General features: G+C 40.4%; 1 protein-coding gene across 1 annotated transcript in view; it reads left to right on the forward strand.

The window, feature by feature from the left end:
• Positions 1-9,014: 9,014 nt before the first annotated feature.
• Positions 9,015-18,629, forward strand: part of STK38L (serine/threonine kinase 38 like) — a 38,195-nt gene continuing 28,580 nt past the window's right edge. Inside the window, exon 1 of the mRNA XM_052789910.1 lies at positions 9,015-9,112. Within this exon, the coding sequence (XP_052645870.1) occupies positions 9,058-9,112 (55 nt within the window). The 5' untranslated portion in view covers positions 9,015-9,057. The remainder of the gene's footprint in view (positions 9,113-18,629) is intronic.

The raw sequence follows: 18,629 nt of genomic DNA on the forward strand, positions 1-18,629 counted from the left end.
AGTGTTTATTGTATTGCAACTTATATTAGCTATGTCTCTTATGTTCCAGAGTTTGAGCCTGTGATTGCTGACGTGCTGTAGAGGAGCTGCAGACTTAGCAAAGATCTTGGAATGTTGGAATTCGTTGAATTTCCTTCCACAGAAGTGGAAACAAAAAACCTTTTTGTTACTTTTGAACAGATAAAAGGTTGTGAGACCTTTTTCTACTATGTGTAATAAAGATAGCAGTTTACAATTCTCCGAGAGTACCATGTGTAATGTCACATTAAGTAAGGCACTGGTAGTGCATTTATAAAATGTGCCAAGAAATTTTAGTGATTAAATCTCCTTGTAGTAAAACAAAGCCAAGCAAACCACCCCCCAGACAAACAATTAGAAAACTTTAGTCAAGTGGATACCTTACGAGAAAGAAGTACTTGGTTTAGGGCCCTTTTTATGAGCCACTATAGTAGAATAATGCTTATGAGAAATACAGTTGTGCTTAAGTTGGGTGCAATTAAAATGAAGATATTGGGTCATCCCTAGCCATAGGAGTTACAAATACAGTCAGCTTCCATACACAGGTGTTTAAACTGCGGGGGGAGGGGAACAAAAGTCATAAGTGCAGTAAGACACATGACTACCCTGAAGCTACTGCTAAGAAGGATGCAAACAACAAAAGAAAGTTGCTTGACAGAAGCAGCTTGCTGCAAGTGGGGAGTTGTGTGTGCTTAGGGGGTTCTCCTGGTTGTACAAGGTTAGGCTCCATCTCCCTGTCCTTGGTGCAACAGAGTGAGACAGCTTACCTAGCACACTTGTGCTCTACCATGAACTTCTGTCAGCATCACTGAGAACCCCCGCAGAGGACAGATATGTCTTCTTCCTGCCAGACTACTGCCAGTTTGGAGACTCTTGAGTCTGCTCTGTGGGAAAAGGGTTTTCCAGGGACTGTTCATTTCCAAGGTAGATTTGCTTCTGCCACATATGCAAACCTTGAATTTGCCAGCACTACTACTAATCTGTGCTCAGTCACTTGTGGGGGATCACTTGATAAGTGGACCTTTCCCACAGGTCACTATTTTCTACTTTGTTTTTTCCAGAATGAGTAGAGCTGAATCTAATATTGAGAGAGGCCTGACTCAACTACCATGTAATACCAGAACAGCTATAGCTTCATTTGGTAGAAAGCATCAGTGTTGTTATGAGTGCACTAGTAAAGAAAGAACCTACTTATAGCTGAACTGATAGTTAAATTCCAAATGGTATTTCATTGCGTGCAGGAGAGCTGTTTTGTAAAAGCCAGTCAATATGCGGATTACCTAGCCACAGAACCCCCTTACCATTGTTTGAAGGTGAACTTATGATTAGCCATTTTAGGTTTCCATGTGTCACAACTGAGCACAGAGGACAGGACACAGGTGTGGCCTGGTGTCTCCCCTTTATTTCCCAGTGCAGAACTACTGCTTTGGCTGATTAGCTAGATCTGAACCAAAATGTGGAGAAGACAGGAGCAGCTCGCAGGCTGTTCCACTTCTTCCTATAGAAATGGAGACAAACATTTCAGGAAAAAATTCCCCTTTTCCAAATTAGCCAGGTAGAAATAGCAGACCTTTGTCCAATGGCATCAGGATCCTTCTGTCTTGCTTTGTATATTGGAAAAGTGTTTGTCACAGACATTTCTTAAAATTTGTTTTAATTGTTTTTTTGCAATGAATAGTTGCATAATGTGTTCCCAGCACTTCTCTCTCACTGGTGCCTTACAAGGGAGGTAACCAGAACGCCAGCCAAATATCAGCCTGATGATGAAAGAATTGTTCCTCTTAAAATGTCACTAATTTTTAGCATGCTGAGTCCTGTTTGAAGAGGAAAGCTTATATTAGTAGCACCACAAACAAAAGTGTTGTACTGCATTGTTTAAAGGCGGTTGTTTCTTGAAGTTAAAGATAACTGGATTCTTCTGTTTTGTGGTATTTAGTGTTTGGCAGAGCAGGAAAAGAGAACAAATTCAATCACAAGGTAAGGATTTAATGGGAGTATCTGTTTTTACAAACTGTAGAAACTGAATATGGAGAATGAAGTCTGTTTAACAATAATTAAAAAGTATAATTTAACAAGCTCTAACATCTGGAACTATAAGGGAATTTTGTGTTCTGCATATAGCTTCTCTGTGGGACACTAGGCAATCATACAGCAATGAAAGACAATGAAAGACATGGCTGTTACAAGCATGCAACAGCCAACTGTTAAAGCACATTGCTATTTAGTGGAGTAATGGCTTCTGGTTAACAGATATTTGTGTAGCAAAAACACTTGGGGAGACTTACTTAACAAGTAAGGTCATCTTAGGTGCAGATCATAATAGTGGTGTGTCTCGGAAAGCAGTTAAGTGCATCATAGGGAATTCTGACTGTTAAGGTGAAAGAAAGGAATTTTATCACTTCTGGTGTCATTAACCTGCATCTTTGTCACTGGCTTTTGTTGGTTTTGTTTGTGCTTGGTTAGTCCACTAAAGTGCTAAATAACTCTGGTTGAACAGGTGAGTTGATACTCTTCATGACTGACTTGCCATATTTCACTTCTGTAAATCAAAAGTTTTGTTGTGCCTAAAGAAAATTTCTCTTACTAAATTAAGCTGCCTGCTTACAGTTTAATTTCCTTCCTTCATGAAATTTATTACAGCATGTATCTTGGTTTCTGCAAATGCTGTAGGAAAGGAAATATTCAAGTTGGGGGGGGGGGCAAACAAAACAACCCTGATTATATTGTAAATACAATTTCTAGTAAAGTCTTATTGCTTAGTCCTTCCCCAGTCTTAGCAGGCATAGGTAGCATCTTATGAAGTAATGACTAAGGGCAGAGAAGCAAAGTTTATTAAAAGAGGAGTTCTCCATGAATTCAGCTCTCAAATCTCTTGAGAGCAAGGTGTATTGATGACTGTTTTATATTGAAGTGTATTAGATGGGTTCTCTTATGGTTAATTATTGCATGGAGACTCTTTCCCCACTCTGTCCTGTTTATCTTCTCATGGAGTTTCATCTAACAGAGAAGGAAAGTTCATATAAAATAGGTATTATGTGAGCATCTTAGCTCACTTGTACTTTGGATATGGTGACTTCACTGTTCAGTTGCATAAGTAGCAATTAGAAACTTTTCTGTGGTTTGGTTTTTTTTTTTTCCTCCTTTGTAAATAAACATTTATGTTAAGAACACCTGGAATAATCTCCTGTAAATTGCTTATGCTTTGAATTGTTCCAACTAGAAATTGAGTGAACTTGACGTCAGGCAAAATGACAGTAAGATGAATAAGAATCTAAGAGCAGAGACTGCTTTGAAATATTTGAAAAGCCCAAAGTGCAGAATACAGACATTACATCAGGAAGATCCTCATAGAGGGAGGAAAAAAAAAAGTGTGTGTAGTATAAAACATGAATATAATTGACTTTTAGTATCTGCTTAAAGAGATACATGTGGAACTGAAGTCAAATAAAACTCCCCGTGATATTCTTCAGCTGAATCCGAGTGTTACAGCTGTCTCTGAAGTTGAGTTATATAAGCCATGGAGTGGTTAGACAGCAACAGAAGTTGAGGCTGTGGTTCTGAAGTCCAGTGAACCATAGACTACTGTCAAGCCACAACATACTCCCAGACCATTGTGCACCTTTGATTAAAAAACACTCCTGTCCCATTGACCAGCTGCACGCTGCTGACAGTGTCTGTGGACCCCAGGTTGGAAATCACTAAGTTATGAGGAGCTGTGGTATTAGGAACAATCATCTTCAGAAACATTTTCAGGTAAGAAAATGAATTGCAGGTAATTTATTACATGATTTTGAGGACAGCTTTTAGATGAAGGGAGATAAAGGTCTGGCAAAACAAAACCAGTTATTTTGGTTTGGAAGATGAAGGGAGTAGAAAAGGGGACTCCTTCCTCCCCCTGTTAAATCTTTTTCCTCTCCTTTCTTATCTCTCGCTGTCTTTTTTTCATGAGCCAGTGGTAAAGGGAAAAGAACAAAGTGGAATGCTTTAGATTTTTCAAGCTTTACTGGCAAACCTTCAAAGAAATTGGAAAATTTTTTAGCTTCTTTCTTATGTCGCAGCATGCACCGCTTCTTGACCAGCTCTAGTTCTCAGTAATTAGCAGTGTTTACAGGCAACATTCATCCATTCCTTCCACAGGAAGGAACACACTGAAGTCACTGTGAGCCCCAGGTGCACAAGGAAATGCAAAGTTGTCTCCAAAGATTTGAGGTCATGTAGCCAAGGTAGTGTTAAAGGAGAACAAACATATGGGGTGAAAACTTTGATTTCAGCTGTGCTGGCATGGTAGTAATATATGGAAGGATGGAGCTGTCCGGGTAAGGATTATAATATATTTACTAGCTAATCACTTTGAGCATGTAAATCTTGGCATTTCCAGAGGGCTGGTTACACCTGGGATGTAATTTAGATGCAGGTGAACTTGTATCAAAGTTTCTTGTGACAGGAATGGTGATGTGTCCTCTTGTCTCGCAAGAGTTACTGCTCTGGGCTTTGTCACAATGAGGAGTGAGAAATGAATGCCGTACTGATACAATCAATCCTAACCAGTATGTGGATATTCAAGTTGACTTAATGTATTGCAGCTCTAATCCCAACTCCTTCAATCAGTATCAGTGATGCTGATGTTACTGTAGGGTGACCTAAAGGAACTTTCCACTTGGTTTTTCAGGAGGCATCAGAGTACAACCTGCCATGTTCCCTGCTATCAGGGTGCCACTTGCTCTAAGTTCACGTTGAAAGCATTGTCTCTAACAGCTATGGTTCATTGATAACTCCAAAGTCTTAGGCTTGTACTTGGATACCTTTAAGCCCCATCTAATCCCAGAGGGCACCTGATTCATGTTAACTCTTTGCTTTTGCTCACAGACGTGTAAGCCAATTGTGTAGTGGCAAATGAAAAAAGAACAACAAATCCCTCTCCGTGTTCAGGAAAAATAGATGAACGTTGTATCGCCCAAGCCAGAGATGAGAGAATTTCACATGTCTGAATACCCTGACCTACACCACTGATTTCAGCTGCTGCTCACAGCTTGTGCTGCAGCCTGGCTGCTGACAGAATAACTTTGCTGAACACCTTTGCTGGAAACTAGCAAAGAGGTTCCTTGGAGCCTGCCAAAAATGCTGCTGCCTTCAGCTTTGCTCGTCAGTAAGATGCAAAACTCTGGCCATGGTGAGGGTACAACAAAGATAAATGCTTGCCCATTAAATAAGCAAAATAACATTCTGCTTTGTAAAATAATCTTTACAATCAAAAACAACATTTAGAAAAAACATTTGTAGTTACATATCTATTTTTTCATGTGGACTTTAGATCACTGCATTTGAAAGGATTGGAAGAATAGTGGAAAGTCAAAAATGAAAAAGGAAGTAATTGTGAGGTCATTGGGGGGGAAATTGTTATACTCTAATAAAGATAAGTAATTTTAGCTAATTTTCCCTCTGCCCATTTTATTAAAGAAGCAGGAATATTTAGCAAGCCAATTTTGGTTTTGTTTACACTCCAATCTCAGTTTCAGATTTTGACCCACAGGCATGGGATGAGCCTGTGTTGTTTCAGGAGCAAAGGCTGCAAGAGAAGAATTCTGATGATGATTTTGGTTATCCTATTTCTCTTTCTAAAAAAAACAAAAGAAAAACAAACAAAAAAACCCAAACCAAAGAAAACCCAAACCTGAAACCTGTTTATGTTCTTTGTATTTTTTTCCATGTAGAAGCTCACTTTTGAAACTAGTCTTGAGAGTATCTTTCTTATTTCTATTTGACTGTAATTTTCTCAGTCAGAGAAACACAGCATAAATGTCTTTTCTTGGTTCTTTTGCCTGAGTGCTCTGAAGCAGTCATGTCATCTTTAAAGAATGCTGCCATACGGACTAAGAGGCTAAAAGCTTCTGTATTCTTACTTAGGACATTAGAGAGTGATAGTGAATCTGCATCTGCCTGTGTGCAGTTGAAGAACGCAGTTGCATGATGAGATTTTCTTCTGTCATTGTGGCATCTAAGTGCTTTTTCTCCCTCTCTTGAGTGCCAAGGCAAGGCTGGATTTTACCACAAAGATGTTGGTTAAGTAAGGTCCACCCAGCCCCCTTCTCTTTGAATCATAAAATAAATCCTCTCCAGATATTGCAAACTAATAAACCATGGTAAGAGCAGTGCAGATTAAGCTCCATATTTGTCTTGGATGGAAGGCCAGACTTCTGTCTGGAACATCTGAATCGGTGCTTTGGGTGCAGCTTCCTTCTATTCAAGGGTGGTGATCATCTTGTCAACAAAGCATCTGATTTACAAAATGAAGTCACTTACAGAAGTAGGGTCACATCATATATGTACATCTAGGGAGGGAAATAGGGGCTATTTTGCTTGTGGCGTAAGAAGCTCTGCACCTGCTTATGCTTTTTCCTCCTGTTTTCTCTTCCGTGGGTAGATCAGGAATGTAGTTTGTGCCTGACCAAGAGTGTAGGATTTTTAACAGAAATAAAATTTGGCTAACTCTACTTTTTACAAGGAAGCTGCACTGAATGCATTCTAATGGCTTTCCAGATTAATGGGATCTAAATTAATATTTGCCAATGACTAATTTATGAACAAAATAAACGCTTAAGAATTTAATTGTAATTCATGGCTTCCTTTGGTACCTCAGTCAATGCTGCTTCTAAGCAAGAAGTCTCTTTTGTTGATACAAAGCTAAATCTACTACCCATATTGAATTTGGTGGTATATTCTCGTCAACTTTGAGGGCGAGGGGACTGACAATAATCCAGCCTCTGTTGTGGATACGTAGGATATTTTTTTGAAGTGATAGGCAGAGAGAGAATATATGAATGTACCAAGTTCTTCTTATAAGTGCTTTTTCAATATTGAAAGATCCGGTGCTCTTTGAGGTACTGACCACATTTGACCCTGTGTACTTCACAGGCATCATTCAGTCAGTTTAGCAGCTGTTTATAAAGCACCAAAATTCAGAAGGCTTTCATCTTCTTTGAATGAAACACATTCTTTTTTCTCAACTCAGCATCTCTAAATTTACTGAGCAGCACCAATCCTCCAATATTGTGTGTTTATATTCAGTTACCTTGTGCCATCTGAATGCAACAAAGTTCAAATTAATTAGTATAATCAGCTGATTTTTCAAAACTGTTGCTCTGAATTGTATTTGTGATGTATGGCTTTGCTTTCTAGCAAAGTTAATTCGCTGGGATCTATATGATGCTTTCAGTTGGTGTGGGGATTTATTACAAGAAGTGAAGATTGATGTTCATGATCAAAGATTTTGATCCCATATTATCTGTGTCCTCTTAAAATTACTCTCTATTCTTAAAGCAGAGTTTAAAATGTTGCTTTTTCTTAGTTTTCTAAGTTTGTATTACTTGCTTCATGCCCCTTTACTGGCAAGAGACAAGGTAAATATTCCTAATGATGTCAGTCCTTGAAATTGAGTGGTTTATTCAAGTGAGCCTATGTTTGTATGCTAAATTTTCTTAAAGAAGAATATGTGGGAGCTCTTAAACTTTTGTTGGCTCCGGAAAGCAGAAATGCAGTTAGTGTGTGGGATGGGAATATTCCTGTTGGCTGTTCCCCTTTTGCATGGCTCTGGCATGTTGAAAGTCAGCAGGTCTTGGTTTTTCCTACTGAGAAAATGTGGGGTTACATATATTACCTAAATAAATACTTAGAGTAGTTCATATTTTGTAAAAACACACTGGCATACTTTCACCAAAGATGCTAGGTAAAAGCAATTTGCGTTTTGAAGGAACGTGCTATTTTGAGGGATGATAATTCATTTTCCCCACCTTATTCAGTCCTTGGCCTTTAGAATGGTATCAACAAAGGAAGTGACTCTTACAGATGCTTTTGTGATGTGGTTCGTAATTTATTGAGAGCTGGACTGAGATCCATTGACTCATTTCACGTAAGCCACCAAAGAGCTATTTCCAGTTATTGCCTGGACCAGGTCTTTTAGCTGAAAGATGCCATCTCTAACTGCCAGCCATGTTTCACAAGAAACATAACAAACCTGCATTACAAATTCTTCAACGTTATAATTCAGCCTTTGAAGTTTTGGCAGTTATTTGGCAAAGGATGTCTCCAAAGAGGTGTTTTTAGCAAATGCTATATAGAGAGCTTCAGATCTTCATTTTTTTGTCTTTATGTGGAGAATATTTTTACTGTCTATGAGGTGCCCAGAGCTAAAGGAGGTAAAAATGACAAGATGCTCAAACCACAGTTGGATTCAAATTGTCTTAAGTTTGGTGGGAGCTGCATGTATCCACATTACAGACAGTTGCCCAGTCCTCCTCCGCTGGGAGGGTCCAGTGCTCTATGGTGCGGATGGGGATGGGGGAGGGATGCCACCTCTTTTGTTTGCTTCATTTGGCCCTTGGAACACATTTTAACTGTAAGTCACATCCATTTGCTGTAGGACTACTATCTGATGAGGCTGGGTTTCTAAAAGTGTTTGAGAAACCTGTTATAGACATGGCCAACAGTTACAGGCTTTTGAGATGATCAGGAGAAGCAAACAGCTAAATCCAAAGATTCCAGCTACCCTCATCACAATGAGAGTTGGCATTGTGTCAGCTGCCAGGCAGGATTCATCTGCCTCCCCTTGGGTGCTTAAAAGTTGCACATCCAAGTGAGTTAGTCGTCTTAACCGTCCTCTGTAGTCAGTGGAGATGAAAAAGCACTAGGAGGAGATGTTTGCTTCTACCTTCTGCAAGGGTGACTATTTTAGGACTCTGCCACTACAGCTGGTAGAACAGAGGTTAACAGTTTTTCAGGAGAAAAAGATGGGTACAAGCAAGGCCCCGGTGGACTTCCAGTTGTGCAGCCTCGAATGCAAGTATATGCTCTCTGATACTGCTGTGTGACTTCTGAGTAGTTTTCTATGGCAGTTGAAATTTCAACAATAGTAAAATCTGCTGGCTTCACCTTAGTAAAATATCCCTGCAGGTGCATGCAAAAACTTGTGAATTCACAGACTCCTTTTGTTTTGCCGACAGCGTAGTCAGAATCCCTTTGTTTTTCTCCAGAAGAGCGTGAAGAATGTGCTTCCTCAATAGCAGCTGTGAAAGCCCCAGGGCCCTGTGTGAACAGCAGTGTAAGTAGGCAGAGCTCCTCTGCAGTTGCACCTCTGAAAAACCACAGGCTCAGGTCAACTGAGTTTTTTTCTGTTTCCTGCTGTAATTCTAGTTTTTCCCATAGTTCATTGTGCCATTTAGTGTTAAAAATAGGATTCCATAAAACATTTTTATGTTCCTTAAGTGCACACATTTTATTTTTCAAATGTGTAGCTGTATGAAGGCTTGCCAGGGGAACAGCTTGCCTTTCCCCAGTGCTGACCTATCTGACTGTAATACTAAACTCAAGGTAAGAGTCAGGACTAACACTGCGATTCCATGTCTCAGCTCTTTCTTCAGGTTTCTGGCAGCTTCTGAAAATTACACTTTGAAATTGTCCTCATAGTTTGAAAACTATATGTGGAGAGTGCTATGTAAGCCTATGTTATCTTGGATCTACTTCTATTACTAAATGGGTGGAGTTGGAAGGGGTCTGTTCCCCAGGCTGCTGTAGATACTTGTTAAAAAGCAGGATTCTCTGGTCAAGTTCTTCCCTTGTTCATACACCTTCAAAGTCATCCCAGGATTGAGCCTGGGTTCATTTACCTTCCTTTGTAGTGAATGGTGATGCAATTGCTGACTTGGTTTACCAAGATGATGTGTTTTATGTTTCAGTTTTGCAAGGTACTTTAAGATCTGGGTAGAAAATACTTTAAAAGGGCAAAACATAATTTGCTTGAAAGCTTTGAAGAAGGTACGTCACATAGGGAGGCAGAATAAAGCTTGCAGCTCCACTTCATTGGAGAATGCTTTCTGGCATTATTAACATGAGGAATAACCCAAAGGAGAGGAAAGCAGCTTGAGGCTTGGTAACAACACCAAGAGACCTTTGCAGCTTTGGGCATGCTGGGACTGAGGAGGGCACACCTTCCCTTCCGGAGGCTGCCAGCAAAGCAGCTGCCCTGTGCTTTCAGGATTTGCTGAAGTTTCCATAATTTATTTTATTACTGATTTATTTTGCAAGATTTTAATCAAGAGGATGCAAAAAAAAAAACCCCAAACCAATATAGACTAGCCTCCAGATCTTGCTTCCATCCCTGTTCATTATCATCTTAGATCTGGGGAGAGCAATGAAATTTTTATTATGCATCTAGGCTAGGGAGGTAGGGCTCAGTTATCAATTGGGGCATGATCTGTGCAATAAAAAGTGCTAGTTTTTGCACAGACCTTTTCTGACTGCCAGGAGTACTTCTAAAATAAGGGATTTTCCTTGGTTTTCTTTTTGTAAATGAGTGCAAGTTGAAATGTATTTTAAGACTTAATTGAAGCAATAATTAATTGTCTGAGGAATCATAGATATGGATGTTTTTGATTCTGTACTAATACTACGTTATTAGACTCCTTTCTCTTTATTTTTGTAGTGCTCTTTATATTTTCAGAAGTGAAGAAATATAGCAGAGCAGCTGCTTCCTAGTGATTTGTGAAATTGAGAAGTATTCTGTCTTAGCCTGTGTTATATCAATGTGACAAACTACATTCCTGATATTATGTGCGGCTTTACCAAGAAACTGTTAAAACTTTCCAAATGTTGTCTATTTATCAGTACTTTAAAAGACAGCTGATTAATGTTATTTGCATATGAGCAACTGAATGTGTAAACATTGACTGGGGAGTCATTCAAATGAATGCTTTCATCTGGATTCACAATAGCAACATTTAGTCAAGGCTGAGTGTAGCTCAACTTGGAAATGTTATCGCCAAACTTGGCCACTTGCAGTATATTAATATTTAATTGTCCTTTCTATTGCCTTTTCCCATATATTTTCCTCCAATTTCTGAAATCAGAATGAGACTTTAACCCTGTCCTTGGAACAGTGAAAGACATCTCAGTTGCTTGTCTTGCCACATACCCTTCCAAATCCACAGTATACAGATCAATGCCTCTTCTGCAGTCGATTGTAGTAGTTAACTTGTTGTCCAGTCTGATTGAATGGGCAGCTCAGAGAAGTGAAATGACAAAGAAGGGGCCACATGTCTCCTAAGTTTGGGGGCCAGGTTAAATAATGAATTTTCAGAATGAGTTAATAATTTTTTAATACTTCTTTAGCATCTTTACTCTTAAGAGCCCAGGTTCTTTATGCATATGAACTTATTAAGCCTCCTGACATGACCTGCTAGGTACAGGAATTATATGTTTGTTTTCATGTAGGGTAACTGAGGCACACCCTAAGTACATTTTTCTTTTCTTTTTTCTGTAGGGTTTGTTTTCGCACATGGGAAATAAAATAGAATCCAGATCATCTGTTACTTAATGCAGTTTCCTGTGTTGTAGCCACAAGACCATCCTTCCTCTGTACATACATCATCTGTAATTAGAAAAAGAAAGCTCAAAATATTCATGATTTCAGCGCTTGCATGATTGGCAAATACCAGGTTGTACTTTGCAGGACGATTTGTCCACAAGTCACCATTAGAGGTTGTGTTAGGGATACTTTCACTGCTAACTCTTCTGGTAGAGTTGTTGAGTAGAATGAGAGGAGATGCATTAAGGAATGAGTAAGAAATTAGAGTGGGCCTTAAGGTGGATGTTCCTGGTGTGTTGCTATAGATCAGGTACGAGGCTTTGCTCTAAGTCTTTGCTCTCAGCATTCTTTGGGTGAGCATAAAACTATTCAAATTCAAGTACAAATTATGTCTGTGTCTACTGCATAGTGTGGACTTCTGCTCCATGTCAGTGTTGCTGTTTGAGCTTGCTTGTCCATGTCAGGCTTTATTCAACATACAGGAACCAAGCAGTGCTCCAGGAGGAGTGCTCGGTATGGCTTCTGAAGCAAGAAGCAGCAGCACATAGTACAAACCCTTCCTGGTCTTTGTAAATATAACCAGAGTTATTCATGAAGAGTGCAGCATGTGATACACTATTGAGGGGATAGATGTTCAGCTGTTCATCATGATTAGCCTCACCATAACCATTTTCATCAAAATCAAATGAATTGTGTTCTGCATTGTTTCAGCCTGAAGTAGAGAGGGATGTGAGAAAGTAGTTATAGCCTGTCTTTTGAAAGCTTTGCAAAGCTATCCTCTCCATCAGCCCATTTTCAAACAGAGCCAGCAAAAGTTGGTGCAAGAAGAACGTGACTCATTGGTAAGAGTTAACATTTGTTTAACAGTTGTCACTGTTACACTCTGGGGTTTATGTTGTACCCAATCTGATATAATTGGCCACTGTGAAAAGGGACAGTCCCATCCTCCAATCGCCACAAGTGTATCCAAACCCTGCTTGGATGTAGTTCAAATTTGGGTGCCTGCAAAAGGGACAGTGCTGTTCTCCCCCTTGTCCTCTGTGCCTATCCATGTTTCATTACTCCTCTTTCACTGAATTCAACATTTATGTAGTTGGAGGGTGGGACAAACCAACTTGCTGATTTTATGGAAGAATGGTCTCCTTTTTACAGGAGCATGGGGGTGGTTGGTAGCTTAGTTTTGTCAGGCTGCTGAGTTCACCTAACTCACCTGTGGCTGTGGCTGCATTATTGGGAAAACTGTAGGAGTCTGTGGCCAGGACTGGAGGGATCAGCAAAGTGAGAGGGAGGGGCCCCTCTCTCTCAGAAGCAATTCATAGACCTGCATTGACACTCCTTGAAACAGAGCTTGGCAGCAATGTCTATCCTTTCTGTGTAAGGGCCTTGTGCATGGGGCCCATCCCCATAAGGAAATGTTAATGTTAAATAATATTTCAAAAGTGGAAATGATCTCATTCTTCCTACGGCTTGTTTGGGTTTTTCTCTAGTTACTATTTATGGGAAATAGCTGGTTGTCTCCAACTTGTCAAGCAATTCAGATTGCTGCCTGAAAGACTTCTTTATTTGCCACTTCACCAGTCTCCATCTTTATACATTGTTTGCACTGAAATGGAATTTCCTGCAGGTAACTCCACTTGTCTTCGTCTCTGCTTGACAGATAAAGAAATGGAGGCACAATGACACTTGGTCACCTTACAGGGCAATAGACACTTACAGCTTGAAAAGCAACAGTGAGAGCCATTCTGCAGGAACACAAGTGTTGCTTTTCCTTCTACTTTCCTGTAAAGCCCATACCTTTGTATGAGGTGACCTGTGTTCCATGAAGAGTCCTTCTTACTGATGAGTCTTGCTCCTTTTCTCAGTCAAGAGCATGCTTAGCCCACAGGACATGCTGCAAAACTGTTTTGAAGGCTTTCTTGGTGGGAAAGGTTTGCTCCTAAACAAGTTGTTGTCTTGTTCTCTTATTCTTGCCATAATTAATTTCATCTTGAAAGCATATGAAGCTGGGCTCTTTAAGATTTTTATTTATTTATTTTTTAATCTGGAAATTTGCCCATTCTTGCATGTTTAACTGTAGCATAGCAGCTACATACAGCTTAGTATCTTACAGAAACTTAAGCAGATATCCTCTGTTCCTTTTCCCTCTCACTTTCTTTTGCAGCTGGATATAGCCAGAGCTTTTACCCACACCCTGCTTTTGCCTCTCTTGTCCTTTAACTAGGAAACCAGATAATAGAATCAAATCTCTGAGATTAATTTAAAGGAAAACACCACCCATTCTGAGTGAGTTTTCCCAGGCCAAGACTGGGGAGTGACCTTCCACAGGGAACTAATGTCCATCACAAACCTCATCATCTTTCACCTAGGTGCAAATCTTTTATTTTCTTTTTCTTTTTTGCCTTTCTCTTATCTTCCTAGAAAGGCAGATATGTGATGTGTAGGAGGGATCATGTGTGTATACACATAGCCATAACAAAGCACTCCTCTGGTTGCTCTTCAGCCCTAGAGGAGATGAGCAGTTGGGACATTAAGCAGTAGGCTGCAGAAGACTCTCAGATTTCATGAAGGCAAGGTTCTGTGAGTGTGCCACTGAAAGAGCTGTTTTTCTCTATAACTAAACCTCTAAATCTCAGAAGGATAAGCCCCAGCTACCTACTTGCAGTGTATTTTTGTTCTCAAAGTGATATATAGATTGATACAGTGATATATATGTTCTCAAAGTGATATAAATGTTGAAATGCAAAAACACAGTTGTATTGACTGTTCTCCCCTAAAACAGTCTGATGATAAGGCAAAATGGTAATGTTTTCTCTTTTCAGTTGTCCTTGTTATCACTGTAGGGATCAGATGTTGCCGTTACAGTTCCTTCATGAAATAATATTTCTTTCTCCACCTTTGGTACTGATGGCCAGAGCTCCTGATGGTTTGGTGGTAAGAGTATGGCACAGCTCCATCCCCACTGTTCCAAATCTGCTTCCCAGCTTCAGGCACTAGGAAGGTGGTACCATGTATTCCTCTCTTACATCAAGAGACCACACACATCTTTTCATCTCTGTATCCTGGGCCTCATCAAGGTAGTCTGCTTTATGTGCCAACAGCTGTCTTCTCCTCCAAAAATCATAGTTAAAGAAATGAACTGTTGTAGTGGGATTTGAATGGGCAAACATTTGTTCTTCAGTATTGCATATACTAACAAGATGCACCTGCATTTGCAGCTTTTTAAGGCCAGAGGGATCTGTTGTGCTCATTAACCCTGACTAGAGGCATTGCACAGGCCATAGCCAGTCATTGATGTTCTGCATCTCATTTAGGGGTCAGCTCCTTTGCTGGCACAGACTTATCATGTGTGATTACTATACTTAATTTGATTGATGTGATCTAAAAAGAGCCTAGCAAGAGTCAGGGATTCAAACATACATCAGTAAAAAGAAAAACAAACTTAGTGCTCTCTTCTCCTCCAGCATTCTCCAATGCAAAAGTCCCTCCTGGTTTCCAAAGGCAAAGCCGCCCTCTGCTTCTGCTTCCCTAGGCTCCTTAGAAAATAGAAAGGCTTTACAGCATCCCTAAAATTTGAGAGTAGAGTTTCTTGGATCAAAGCTGAAAATGTATTACAATTTCAAGGAAACTTTATGCAGGCACCACATTAGAAGCTCCTCTTCTTATTCTTCTGTCCTAAGTTATGTATCCTGGCCATGAAAGAGCTAGATGTAGAGAAATCTACTGTAACTGAATTTTACTTTTAGACAGTTGTACATGTTTTGGAGTGGGACATATCTTTCATTAGACCTGAGTATAATTTTATCCAGAAAACCAATAACTGAGGAGGGAAGCAGATTTTTGGTTGTTGACCTTGCTCTGCTCGTAATTATTTTATGATCCAAAACATTGCAGCAAAATATTTAGCATGGGCTCTTTTATGCCAGTTAATTTAGCAGATCTTAAAACAATGTTTTCTTGAATATGCCTGGATGCAAGTACCTGCTAAAAGCAGAGAGAATGCTTAAGTGCACAGGAATGCAATTACTTCAGTAGATAGAAGAGCCTCCCATTTTTTAGACATTTCTAAGGACAAAGATTTGCAGCACTATGAAACTTGGGGAGAGCCAGGAGAAAGGAAAGATACAAGTAAGCTAAAACAAGCTATGAGATGCCATTTCACTGCACAGCATTGTTAGCTTTTCAGCAAGCTACTGATTTCTCTTGTCACCAATAAATTAAAATGCATCAATTCAGATGCCGCAGTAAACCCTGGAAGAGAGGGGTGGCTGCATGGGACTGCAAGTCTAGTTCCCTCGTGTCTTGTGCTTTGTTTAGTCACCCAGAGTGTTCTCCTGAGCTGACCTCCGATTTGGAGCACTCCTTGGAAGACAGCAGCGTGTGGATACACCAGCACCTCTGTTCCCTTCCTGTTCCTATTTTCTCCTCACTCTCTACATGAGGTTAATGGGATGGGTGGGGGAGTCCTACCTTGCAGCCACACACACGTGGACAGTAAAGCAATTTGAGTGGGTACTGCTAAAACCCAAATGATTCGACTGTCTAAAAAAGCCCTCTGTAAAGAAAATAAAATGAGTTATTTGAAAGGACTGAGCTCATGAAGATTTCGGTATGTCATTGCAAGTCATTCAGTGCTGAGTGAGTGTTCTAAGTACAGGATGTCTCAAAATGTACTCTTAACTTTGGGACAGAGCTATTGATAGTAGAGCATAAAGAATGTAATTTTATCGCCAAAGGTTGAGGCAAGTGGAGCTGAGATGGAAGTGACCTTATTAGTTGATTTGTGTTTCTAAACTACAGGTGACCGGTCTCCCATTGTTAATGAAAGCAAAGGTTACGATGTTTGGATCAAAAGTTTCTTCGGTACTCGAAGTGGGCAAAAGATTAAAAGGAAGAAAACAAAGTGCATATATTTCATATAGGTGTAAATATACATAGTTCATATATATATACATCCATATACATACATATTTTTGTGTATACATACGTAGTTTCACCCAGCTGGTATCTTTTCCCATCAGGGAAATGAATTTGTGTTTGTCAGCCGTGCTTGCTGCTCGTTGAAAGTAGCAGAGAACTGAATCACGGCCGCTGTTCATGGGAGACCTCTGCTGCTCGGCTTCATTGAATAGCAGGAAATCCTGAAGTGCAGCACAACTCCAATATTCAGTTTTTATTCCATATTAGGAAATATTTCCTTATCATTACTGTGGGTGTGTTAGAATGATTTGTGTGATTAGTTTCTGTGAGACAAATTAAAAGACAAGGCCCTGTCACTTACTTCTGGCTTTTGGACAAACTCCATGGGAAGGAATGAACAGGCTCAGCCTGGGGAAGGGTGGCCCATTTCAATCAGCGCAGGTGAAACCAGCCTCACCAAAGCTATTTTAAAAGAAAACGTTTCAGCCCAGTGCGGTTCCTCAATCTGGGTTACGCAGCTTCTCGTGCTGGCACAAAGCATCGAGTGGCAGCGGGAGAGAAACAAGCAGATGGTTTGATGGAAAGTGGGACGGCTTCTTTCAGAAACAGTACTGGCTAGTGCCAACTTACAGTGTGCATACAGCCGTGGCCTTTGCTGGAGGTTTTTGTTGTTGTTTTTTGGAGGTTTTTTTTGCCTAGTCTACTGAGAGCCTCTCCTTGACGTTTTGGGGTATTTGTACATTTAGGAGTCTACCCCAAGATAGGAAACTAAGTTCCTTTGTTTTGAAAGCATGTCCTACTTGGATGCATTGGGTGAAAAGCTCTTCTGGGGTTTAGCGGCCAGGTTGGAGCCAGCTACTGACACCCCGAGTTGCTCTCTGGGCCTCGCAGTCCCCTGGGTTTCCCTGGTGCTGTCGGTCCCAGAAGCGCAGCAGCCGCTGAGGCTGTAGGACCCATGCAGCATTTCCATCCCCGAGTCCTGTGTGTCTGAATGTCTCCTCAAGGTTTTCTCATGGTCGTGGGGGTCGGGCACTGGGAGTGTCCACTCTTTGGTTTATGGGCTGGGTGAGTCATGGAGCATGCTCTGCTTTTAGCTGTGACTATAATGGGCAACTTACCCAGACTCTCCATGGGGAAAGCAAGAATGACTTAAAATGGCTAAAACATTTGAACATCTTTTGCTTTTAAATAGCAAAGCCTGTTCCAACATGGCTAATTTTATTTGGTTTCTTAGTGCTACTTTAAATAGAACAAATGTAATTCATTCTGTAACTTTAAAGTAGCAAAACTTACCAGAACGTAATGCACATTGGGGAATGAATAACAACAAGCTAAAGGAAATGAAGTATATAAATGAGGTAAATGAAGTGTCAGTGATGTCTCGTTGCAGTCTTGTTATTTCATTTTCCCTTCTCAGATGGGGACTTGTCAAAACTGGAGGGTGTTAGAAAGATGTGGTCTCGGCAATAACGTCAAAGAATAATCTGCATCTGAAGTATCTGATTTTTTTTATTTGGCAGGGAATGTTGCTTCCTTCACGTAGCATATTAAATAAAATAGGGGCTTGTGAATGGTGATACTACTGAAAACATGAATTATATAGGAACTTCCCCCCCACCCCAAAACATACCGCAGAGCAGTGCTTGGCAAACATGCTGATCTGATAACTATGAACTTCAGTAACAGCAGTAGCACAGCTAGCATCATCCAGATGCCAGAATAGGACTATTAGGTCAAAACCTATTGAGCTGGAGGGGTTTTTTGATTGGCATAAGTGAGCTTGGGACAAGGCTCCATTCTGAACATGGAAAGCTGTATTTGGTAATAACACAAGTATTAAGATCAGGCTCCAAGAGTTGAAAAATACTGGCCCATAATTGACGTAGATTGGAGTAGTGATGTTTTCTTATTTGCTTGCTGCTTGGAGACTTCAGGATCCTGTAGTGTTATGCTTGTTTCTGGAGGTTTCTTGAAAGCTTTGGAAGTGGATTTAAAGTGGGTTATAGAAAAAGAAGGCAGGGAACCTCTTCAAGAGGAGGTTCAGTATAAACAATTGGATGGTGAAAATACGCACAGCACAGTTGCCGAATTTGTGCTAGCAGAAACTATAGTGCAGAAAGTCATTTTCCCTCCAGGCTGATACCACAGTATGACCGCTTTCTCCTTCTGTTTCATCAGCTCATACCATGTACAGTTGCGTGTTTCAGAAGTTGCTCAGGGTGCCTGGGTGGCTGCTGCTCCGGCTGCTGCTCCTCCCCTCACTCTTGCTGGTATGTCACACCACCTTGTCCTGCAGAGCCTTTGGTTGCTTATTTCATTTATCTGTCCCTGCCCACTG

This window comes from Harpia harpyja, chromosome 6, assembly GCF_026419915.1.
Source record: "Harpia harpyja isolate bHarHar1 chromosome 6, bHarHar1 primary haplotype, whole genome shotgun sequence".
In the NCBI taxonomy this organism is placed as follows: Eukaryota; Metazoa; Chordata; class Aves; order Accipitriformes; family Accipitridae; genus Harpia; species Harpia harpyja.